Genomic DNA, 10,987 nt, shown 5'->3' on the forward strand with positions numbered 1-10,987 from the left:
TAAATTCTGTTTAGTTGTGAACAGTTTCTTGCAAAACTTTAGATGAGAGAAAGCGTAGGAGGACAAAACAGTGATCCCATGTGCCTTTATTGAGCATTGTAAAAAAGAAAAAGAAAAAAAAAAGTCTATAACTAGTACACTTGAGTCCTGGTTATAAGACAGACTGAGTCAAGGGGGGGTCAACATGTAGGCCAGTTTGGACTACAGAAGACTGTGGGAAAGATTGACAATTGACCTCATGAGACATAAACATTGCTTATTGTTTAACAGGGATGGACCAGGGTTGTTTAAATAGGTTTAATATCAAACCATTCCTCAGAACTGACAGGACTTCCACATCTTTAGAAATGTTTGGTGAGCACATTTGAAAAGAGATGTACAGTACACAAGGTCATGCCTGTATATCTCTTAAAACAGTTTTGAGAGGGACATATGAGGTCAACAATCCTTGTTTTGGGATGGGCAAAAGTCTAAATTATTGTTCTTTCGTCACAAGTCAAAGTCAAGTTTCAAGTTTTTTAAAGAAAAGTCTAAAACAATTCTCAAGTCTTTTGTCATGAGTCCATGTCAAGTTTCAAGTCTTTCAAGGCCAAGTCTAAAACAATTCTCAGGTCTTCTATCACGAGTCCCAGTCAAGTTTCAGGTCTTTCAAGGCCAAGTTTACAACAATTCTCAAGTCTTCAGTCACAAGTCCAAGTCAAGTTTCAGGTCTTTCAAGGCCAATTCTAAATCAAGTCTCAAGTCTTTTGTCACGAGTCCATGTCAAGTTTCAGGATTTTCAAGGCCAAGTCTAAATCAAGTCACAAGCTTAAGTCAAGCTTCAGGTCTTTCAAGGCCAAGTCTAAATCAAGTCACAAGCCTAAGGCAAGTTTCAGGTCTTTCCAGGCCAAGTCTAAATCAATTCTCAAGTCTTTTGTCACAAGTCTAAGTAAAGTTTCAGGTCTTTCAAGGACAAGTCTAAATCAAGTCTCAAGTCTTCTGTCACGAGTCCAAGTCAAGTTTCAGGTCTTTCAAGGCCAAATCTAAACCAAGTCTCATGTCTTCTGTCACGAGTCCATGTCAAGTTTCAGGACTTTCAAGCTCAAGTATAATTCTTTTGTAAGTCACTTTGCATAAAAGCTTCTGCCAAATGAATAAATGTAATATAAATCAAGTCTCAAGTCTTTTGACATGAGCCTAAGACAAGTTTCAGGTCTTTTAAGGCCAAGTCTAAATTCAAGTCTCAAGCCTTAGTCTTCTGTCAAGAATCAAAATCATAAGTCTAAATAAACTCTCAAGTATTGCAATATTGACAGACAATGTTTTCCTCGTAGATCTCAAGACTTGTGCTTTTCACAAGTCTCTAATTCTAAGTCTAAATCAAGTCTCAAATCAATTGCTTATCAGTCTTAGTCAAGTCCCAAGTTTGTTTTGCAACTTAAGTGTGATGCACACTTAAGTTTAGAAGTTTCTAAATCTGATAGGTGGTGCTGAGTAGACGAGATTTACCCTGCTAACTCTACAACAGCTGCAAACAATTTACGAATTTGAAAAAGTTCATTCTCACAATCCCAGAGGGCAAAGAGGGTGGGAGAGTAAAGGTGAACTTCTGGAAGTGATTACAGACAGTCTAAGGTCGTTGGGTGATGTACGGAAGAAACAGGAATAATGGCAGGTGGGGAACTGCATCCCAGTGGAACGATAATGCAGGTGGTTTAAGAGAACAATGTAACTGATTCGCATTCATTTGAAGAGTGAAAGTCTCAGCCAAATCAATGACAAAATCTGGCATGATCTTTCCAAAAGATCATCTTGACTTAATAGTAAAGCAATTGTAATCTGCAAACACTTTCGAAAGCAAAACCTCAAAATTCCTTAAGGAATTCAGGCAATTCAGATGGCAGCACTGCACACATGGTCTTGATGAGTGAAAGGTGAATTTAATTGTTTGGCAGCTGGCAAGGAAGGATTAAATTGTTTAAGCAGCACTCCTCCATAAAACCAAATTGGCATTCTTCTAACAGCCTCTTCACAGTACATGTGTGTGTATATTGAGCTGGAAGAAATCAGTGTGCTTGACCACTTCGGCATCAATATTTCAAGCATGTCTCTCTACTACAAGTATACACAAGACTCTTAAGCGGCAGTTACTTTTAATAAATCATTAAAAAAAGACTCTTGAACCGCAATAAGTTATCAATTTAAATTATTCTGGCAAATCCTTTACTGAATCTGTCAAAGCAGTTACAGAATTAAAATTTGATTCACTTAACGGAAAGTCATCAGATCTTTCATTCACGTTCGACATGAAATGAATCCAGATTTTTACTGTGTTATGTGTACTTAAGGTTCGTGAGACTTAGATCAGTATTACATCTTAAATTTTCAAGATTTCCTAAATAAAGGTACAAAAGCACTAAACCTACTAGCTTGACCACAAAGTTGTGGCTGAGGTAAGTCTTTTGGCATTAGATTAAAATAACAAGGAGAGTTTACAATAGAGGAAGTGCTGATAGACGTGGTTCACACATGTAGGAGAGAGTGCTACAAAGTTGGCCCAAGATTTCAAGTACAATCTCAGGCAACTGAATAATGAATGATGTCGATTTATGCAAGCAAGGGGCCTGTAAACAGCCACACCAAAAGAAATTCATTCCAGACGCATGTACAGTGCTGTGTACTATGCAGTGCATATTCCACTGGAATATTCAATATGCAGAAAGACAAAAGAAGAAGAGGCATGCTTTCTTTCGCACAAAGAGAAGGGGCACAGACAAGCATATGGGCGTCTTGCCATACTTTGAATCCGCTGCCTCTTTGTTCTATAGGCCTGCCGAGATTTACTCTCGGAGCTTTTTCTCTCCTCCGCTGTTTTCACGGGCAGTGGATGGGCGTATTTACACATTAACTGTGGAGCTATGGCCTGCAGAAAAAAAAAAAAGGAAAAAAAAAAAACACAAACTCAAAACACAGAACATGAAAGCTCTCAGAGTGGTTTCAGCTTCCCTGCTCCGCCACCTCAGACTAAAAAGACTACCTAGAGCTTCAGAGGCAAGCAAAGGTCTGGATGAAGCTTTACGATGGAGATGAGGATGGTGGAAGTTTATAATAAGTATGATGGAGAGGGAACACAAGCGCCAGCTAAGTGATGAAAGGTACGATACCTGGACAAGGGAAAGTTTGCTAGGGAAAGAAATCCCTTGGGATGAGAAGTATGGAGATAGGCGATTCTGAGTTGGGGCTACGACTGAGTTCTTCTTTAAAAAACAATATATAAAGTATTAGAAATTCAGCCCTGGCGATACTGAAGATTTTTGAGGTGTACAATCAACAGAGCAAAGAGGTATAACAAGGAGCGGTCAAACGATATGGGTTTTTTTAATGGCCGATGCCGATATCCAGAGAGCAGGGTATAATATAATGTTGATATATCACACAATTTAATATAGTAAATAACATACAAATAAAATTGCTTATATATATATATATATATATATTAAATTTTATTTAGCACTATATTTAAAATTTCGCACAAAATTGTAACTTTGTAAATAATAAAGAAAATCTTGAAGAAAAAAAAAGAAGAAGATTGTGTATTTTAAATGGTAGCAAAGTCCCTTTCAAGGCAAGTTAGTCCACTTGGCGGCAGGGGTGGGGCCAGAAGGGTGGCATGGGGTGATAGCTGCCATCCTGAAAATTAGCTTTGCCACCCTACTTTCCACCCCAACTCGGACACCGCACTTACTAGCTTTTTGTTTATCATATCCCAGTTCAAATCGCAATATTTTTTTAAATAATACACATTTTGACTTTTGTCTATACCGTGATGCCTAATCCAGGCTCATAAAATATGCGCTTCAGAGGAAGACATATGAGCGCTCTGCAGGAAGAAATGCTGGATTTGCTCAAGCTTTGTAAGGTTCATAAATCATATCAGTTTAAACGAGATACACGCAAACAAACTGTGATTGGTTATTTACAAGTTTCAGATGGCTCCTTCATATGCTAGCAGGCGATTCTCTGCACTCTAGCGGCAAGAGAAACAAATCGACCTAACGCGAAAATTTATCGTGCAATGCCAATAACTAAATTCTTGGCAATATAAAAGTCGACAACTAGTTACAAGGTCAGAAATTTACCAGGACTCAAGGCAAAAATACACTGAGAGTGAAAAATTGCCCCCATATCTAAAATGTGGGGGCAAAATTACCCACGCAGAGAATTTCTCTGTTCCTTTTTTCTTGGTATGTTTCATTATGTTCTATTCTAGGAATTAGAAAAACATGTCTTGAAATCCCTGCATTCAGAGTTGTGCTCTGTCCAGCTGTGTTTGAACGCAAGAACGTATTTTCATCTTGTTCTCTCGATAGTGTCAATCCTGAGTTTGATTTGCTGTCTGTACAGCTGCACGTTGCCCAAACAGCTGGCATGTTACAACTAACTTGGGCCAGTGAAGAAAGAAGACAGTAAGAAACTATTAGACTGCCCTGGGTTGAAACAAATGCTTTCATTTACACACCACACATTTGAAAGTTCCAGTCAAGATGAGTTTCCTGTCAGTTAAAAGCTTTCAGAATCAAAAAATGGTCAATTAGCTAGCAGCACGTGCCATTTATGCAGTCTTAATGGAATTAAACCGTTCCAAAGTGACTAAGTGTTTGCATCATAAAAGGCCAGTCTTTGCAGTGAACAGTGAACTACTTGTGCAATCAAATGTAATAGCAGAAAAAAACTCACAAAATGGAACAAATTGTTTCTATGGCATGTGCATTATTCTCTGTACATGTACTTCTCAATTAGACAGAAATGGACAGCAAGCCAACAAACATAATAAACGTTGGATTCTTTTCTTATTTATTTCCTTGGGTGCCACTGCAGGAAAATATAAAGAAGCCTAACCGAACATAAGCCAGTGAATGCCAATGAAAAGGCCAACTATATCAATATCCACCTCCTTTCAACTGAATTCATGCATGCTTAAAGGATCCCTTTAGCTGTGGCATCCATTACAGTAACCTGACTTGACTGCAGGGCTTGTTTTGTACAACAGGCTCCCAGAAGCACAGTGAGTCTACAACAAAATACTGGGCAGAAATACTGCTTGAGAAGTACCAACTGAAAAGTCAAAATAGTCTCCATTCAGAAGCAAAAATGTTGCATAAGTGAACAGAGTTCGAATCCAGGGTGTGCTGAGTGACTCCAGCCAGATCTCCTAAGCAACCAAATTGGCCCGGTTGCTAGGGAGGGTATAGTTACGTGGGGTAACCTCCTTGTCGTCACGATTAGGGGTTCTCGCTCTCAATGGGGCGTATGGTAAGTTGTGCGTGGATCGCGGAGAGTAGCATGAGCCTTCACATGCTGTGAGTCTCTGCGGTGTGTCATGCACAACGAGCCACGTGATAAGATGCACGGATTGACGGTCTCAGAAGTGGAGGCAACTGAGACTTGTCCTCCGCCACCCAGATTGAGGTGAGTAACCGCGCCACCATGAGGACCTACTAAGTAGTGGGAATTGGGCATTCCAAATTGTGGAGAAAAGGGGATATATAAAAAAATAATATCTGATTTTTAACCTCAGTACCAAAAATGCTGATAGAGTTGGAAAGTTTGATTCATTTCTTGAAAATATTTTTTTAACTGTCCATTTCAATAAATTCATTTGTATAATCATTAAAAAAAATGCACAGAATTTTGCATGCTTAAAATTTTTAAATGTTGGTGAAAATCTATGTAAAAATGCTGTTTATTACTATGTATTGTTATATTGGTGCATATAAATGAAAATTATTAAATATTCTTTCTTCTATTAATTTAGTGGAAAACATGCCTTGATTATTTTAACACATTTCTAATGTATTTTTCTTCTTGCATTTTGAATCTACTTTGGAAAAATGGCTGCTCGGTCAAAATGACAGTTCCTGATTGAAAATAAATTCAGTTTTTCTTAAGTCTTTTCAGAGCAAATATATAAAAAGACATACGTCAAATATTGTAAAAACGCTGAAAAATGGGGGCCTGGGTAGCTCAGTGGTAAAGACGCTGGCTCCCACCCCTGGAGTTTGCTAGTTCAAATCCCAGGGCGTGCTGAGTGACTCCAGCCAGGTCTCCTAAGCAACCAAATCGGCCCGGTTGCTAGGGAGGGTAGAGTCACACCTCCTTGCGGTCACTATAATGTGGTTCGCTCTCGGTGGGTGCATGGTGAGTTGTGCGTGGATGCTGCGGTGGATGGCATGAAGCAGGGAAAAAGCTATGTCTCCGCGGTAAAGCGCTCAACAAGCCACGCGATAAAATGCTCCGGTCTCAGACGCGGAGGCAGCTGGGATTCGTCCTCTGCCACCCGGATTGAGGCGAGTCACTACGCCATCACGAGGACTTAGAGCACATTGGGAATTGTGCATTCCAAATTGGGAGAAGAAAAAAAAAAAAAAAAAAAAAAAAAAAAAAAAGAAAACGCTGAAAAATATTATTTTTTTATAGATAAATCACCCAGACCACTGCCGATGCTCCTAAACTGACCCCCATGCGTATAACAAACCCTGGCATGTTCATCGTTTTAATATAAATAATGAATTAAATTACAATTCAAATTGTAATTAGCCGGTACACAATAGGACACTTAATGCCTATATATCTAATAATATGTCAGAAAGTGATATAGAAAGATTATCTTGATTAATAAAGTATTTTTTTTATAAAGCAATTTGTCTTTGTATGTTGGAATTTGATATTCATCGAAGCTCAAGATTGTAATACAAGTGAAACACTCCATTAAATCGAAAAACTGCAGGAAAAACAGCATAACATGTAAGAAGAGTTGTGTGTTATCTATAATCCTTTCAGATTTCCATGGACATGCTTTCATTCGCATTTTGATATAGTTTGAAGGGGTTAAACAAAGAATAACTTTTTCCACTTATGTCAGCTCCAAAATACTAAGAAATTCTGCTTTTTATGCTTTCACAAGGCTTTGCAAAGGTTAATATTCTCCCAGGGATGGTGAAAAATTTATTAGAAACAAACCAACAGGAATGTCCCACTGAACGGGGCACACTAACAAAAAGAAGGAAAAAACAGTAAGTGCTGTAGTTAAAATGTTCATTTACACCTTGGTTACAAAGATAGTCCTCCAGGCTAGCTTTTTCTTCAACTCTTTTGATGGAGTTGTTTTATATCCTCACCAGCAATGTACCAACAAATTCATGCCATTCAAGCATAGTATCACTCTAAATTTTTTGTTAATATTTAAGTTAACAGCAGACAAATAGCTATTTTTGGCTTGTGCATTATTAAGCACAAAACATTTTAAGTACAAATTTTAGGAATACACCATTACCACTTTTTCTCTACCGGTCGATTCTCATACCTGAACTCTCAGTATCAGCCGATACCACTCCGATACCAGTGTTATTTTTTGTTGTTTTTTTTTCATTATAGATATCTACTGTATACCTCACTGTGTTTAGCTGTATAACTAACTGAGGGTACTCTTTTATGTAAAGAAACAAACCTCTAACTACACATTATTTCAATATAGATCTATAGCCTATTACAAAAATCGTCATTGTTAACTAGATAATGCAGTTGCAAAACTTATTCCAGTGAAAGTCTTCAGAAGAAAAAACACCAGCTTTCTTTGCACATTTTTCCCCCCCCAATTCACAAAGCTATTCGCAATTCACAAAGCTAGTGCATGTCTTCAAAAGACTTTGGATAAAATCCACAAGTCATATGGACTACTTTAATGGTGCTTTCATGGTTCTTTTATGTCATTTTCAGAGCTTGACAGAAATGACCGTGACTGACAGATCATATCGAATCTGTCTAAAAACGTCAGCATTGGAGCCAATACCGATCCATGAATCGGATCGATGCATCCCTACTAATTTTGAGACAGGAGAGGAATTAATTACAATGCACTAGGACCGTGTTTTGGTACAGGCCTTGGCTGACACTATATACAGCTTTTAAGATATTTTCAATGAACTATAAAGTACAGGATCATGGTTTAAGGAGAGCTCAGGATGCAAACAAACTCAGGCAAATTAATGAGCAACATCAATGATCTTTAAAAATAAAAGTGATCTTAAGACAATACAATTTAAATCATACAATTCCCACATGATGGTCTTGGTGAAACTTACAAAGTAGCTTTTAGGTTTCTGAAACAGCACTGAGGTCGAGTCAATCATGGTGTATATAAAATACTTGTTAAAACTTTGAGTAGCATTGAGGAATATTGAGGAAAAATAATAAATAATAAAACCCCACGAGAATGATCTTGCTTATTTTGAGATAAGCAAGATCATTCAGCATGAATTATATTATTAGAGATGGTGATAACACATCTTGTACTTTTCAACTACAAGATGTGCCATCACTGATATTGCTTTTGTGAATTAATTTGTGAATTAATGATCATGCTGTGAAAACCATCAAATACATTAGCTGAACGCTCTTAACCTTATAATAACTCATTCAGTTTTAAGGTAAAGAGCACTTAGCATGGTGGAGCAAAACAAGGCCCACGGGTGATCCCGAGGGAATTTGGAGTGTTAATTGTAGGGTTACAGGTAAATCGTCAAGTCTGATCTAATTTAAGTCTGTGTAATGACTGTAATAAGGTTGAGTGACACCGTTATTCATCCCGGTGTACGAATATAGCTGGTGACTGTAGCTAAGCTAACAGGCTAATTAGCATCAATAACGAATCAGTGAGCCGGCTAACTGTACAGCATTTAAATATCATTTGCAACATTACACACACAAATACACCCATACTGCACACTAACTAGGTATACCAATAAAGAATCCGAAGAGCCTTCAGGCTCGTGTGCTGCTCAGAATCACAATGTTGTACCGGGACAGCACTCTCTATAACATACAAGAGTGTTTTCTTTCTTAGGGTGGATCAAAAACTAGCGAGCTGCCTACCTAGACAGCATTCTTGAGCATCAAAGGCTCATCCAGCACTTTTTTTAGCATAATTTGTGGGCAAGGTAGCGCGCCTATAATCCCTAAAATGCTACACGCTCCTATAATACCAAAAGATGCTGTCTAGGTAGGCAGCTGCTTAGATTTGAGACACAGCCCAAAGGAAAAAACACGTAATACAGTGTGTAAACTATATAGGTTTAGAGAACATTCATGGTAAAAGCGGGGGTAATGGATGTTTACTGAATGTAAACAGTGTAATAACATAGCTCGTAATGTTACATTAATCTTGTGGCGGCGCTGATGATCAGCTGAGACTGTGACGTCACAGTCTCCGCACCGTTATAACGGGCCTCTGCACCGACACACACAAGCTCTTTAGAAAGCAAAAGGCCAGGCATACTCACGCTTTATCCACCAGCTCCCTGACTTTCCACATATTCAACATCCTGGCGCTTTAGGCAGCGGCTCTCCGCCTCAATATCGCGTCGTCCAGTCCGCACACAAACACAGATGGACTCGGATGTCTGTTACAGATAATAACAGAATCCCCAGCCCCATCCGCCTCTCCAGCGCTAATCGACACAGCAGTGCAACGGATCGGCAAGTTATTACGGTGACGCGTATCGTGCGTCAGGGGCGAGCGGACGCGGGTATGACGTCATACGCAGGCATTAAGGGAAGTGTAGTTTTTAGCGAAACATTTTATTATTTGTACAGGATACAATAGACTCCAAAAGTATTCACTTTTTTTCTTATACAACTTTTTTATTTTACTTGGAAAATATCACATCCATGTGAAGAAATGGATTAAAGCTAAGCCAAATTTTTGATTAATGTATAAATGAAGTCAAGCAATATGGCACTACTTTGGACAATATTAAAAATAAAAATAAAAAAGCAAAGAGGACTCATGAGGCACTTCTTTCTTTTAATTTATTATAATTATAATTGCAATTGTAAATTTTACCCCTGGCATAAAAGGTTCATCTTACTTTATCGTTTATCTTTTTTTATTCACATTTGTTGTGAGTTCTATATGTTTGTATGAATCTTGTATATGTATAAGCTATCAATAAAAATAAAAATAAAAAATAGCGAAATGCAACGAGCCAACGCAAGGCACTAGTAGATACAGAACATGAAGTGTGTGTTATACAAACAGTTATTTAAACAGCATACCTAATAAAAAAATATAGCATATAATATAAATATTTATGGAAGCCCATTTCTGCCACATTGAACTAGAAAAAGTGCTTTAAATCATAATTATGAGATACTGTCATATTTATAAAATATAAAATATGAAAAATTATTTGATTCAAAGTCATAATTCTGACATAAAAAAAATCAAAATTATGATACAAACATCTTAATTGCTATTAATCTCCTAATTATGACTTAATATCTCATAATTATAACTTAGCAAAGCAAGCACAAAAGTGCTGTGCTTTTAGCACTTTCCGAGTCTTATGTGAAACGGGCCTTAAAGGAATATTCTGGGTTCAATACAAGTTAAGCTCAATCGACAGCATTTGTGGCATAATGTTGATAACCACAAAAATTAATTTCAACTGGTTCCTCCTTAAAAAAAGCTTACAATTTAAGTGAATGGGGCCGATTTTTGGAGGGTTTAAAAGCAGAAATGTGAATCTTATAATTTTATAAAAACACTTACATTAACTCTTCTGTTAAAACTTGTGTATTACTTCAGCTGTAAAGTTATTTAAATTGTCATTTTTACAGTCATTTTAGGATTTTAGGTTTTGTTAGAATTACATAGTCATGGCAACGAAGTTGTAAAATTGGAAATATCTTTGCACAGAAAAGTTTAGTAAGTGATTTTATCACACTAAAATCATGTTTACACGCATATTGTTTATGCCTTGTGGCTATACGTTTGAAACAGTGAGTATTTTAACATAATAAATTGGCCCCCATTCACTTCCATTGTAAGTGCTTCACTGGAACCCAGATGTTTGCTTTTTTTTTTTTTTAAAGAAAAGGAGGGACGAGTTGAAATTATTATTTTATTGTTGTTGTTGTAATCAATATTATGCTACAAATGCTGTCAATT

At 37.4% G+C, this 10,987-nt stretch overlaps 1 protein-coding gene across 2 annotated transcripts in view; it reads right to left on the bottom strand.

The window, feature by feature from the left end:
• The window catches only part of LOC127431286 (clathrin interactor 1-like), a 28,580-nt gene extending 19,085 nt beyond the window's left edge, over positions 1–9,495 (bottom strand). For both annotated transcript variants that reach the window (XM_051681664.1, XM_051681663.1), the window contains exon 1: positions 9,318–9,495. In XM_051681664.1, the coding sequence (XP_051537624.1) occupies positions 9,318–9,358 (41 nt within the window). In that variant the 5' untranslated portion in view covers positions 9,359–9,495. The remainder of the gene's footprint in view (positions 1–9,317) is intronic.
• Between the last annotated feature and the right edge of the window lie 1,492 nt (positions 9,496–10,987).

Source organism: Myxocyprinus asiaticus, chromosome 40 (assembly GCF_019703515.2).
Source record: "Myxocyprinus asiaticus isolate MX2 ecotype Aquarium Trade chromosome 40, UBuf_Myxa_2, whole genome shotgun sequence".
NCBI classification, from domain to species: Eukaryota; Metazoa; Chordata; class Actinopteri; order Cypriniformes; family Catostomidae; genus Myxocyprinus; species Myxocyprinus asiaticus.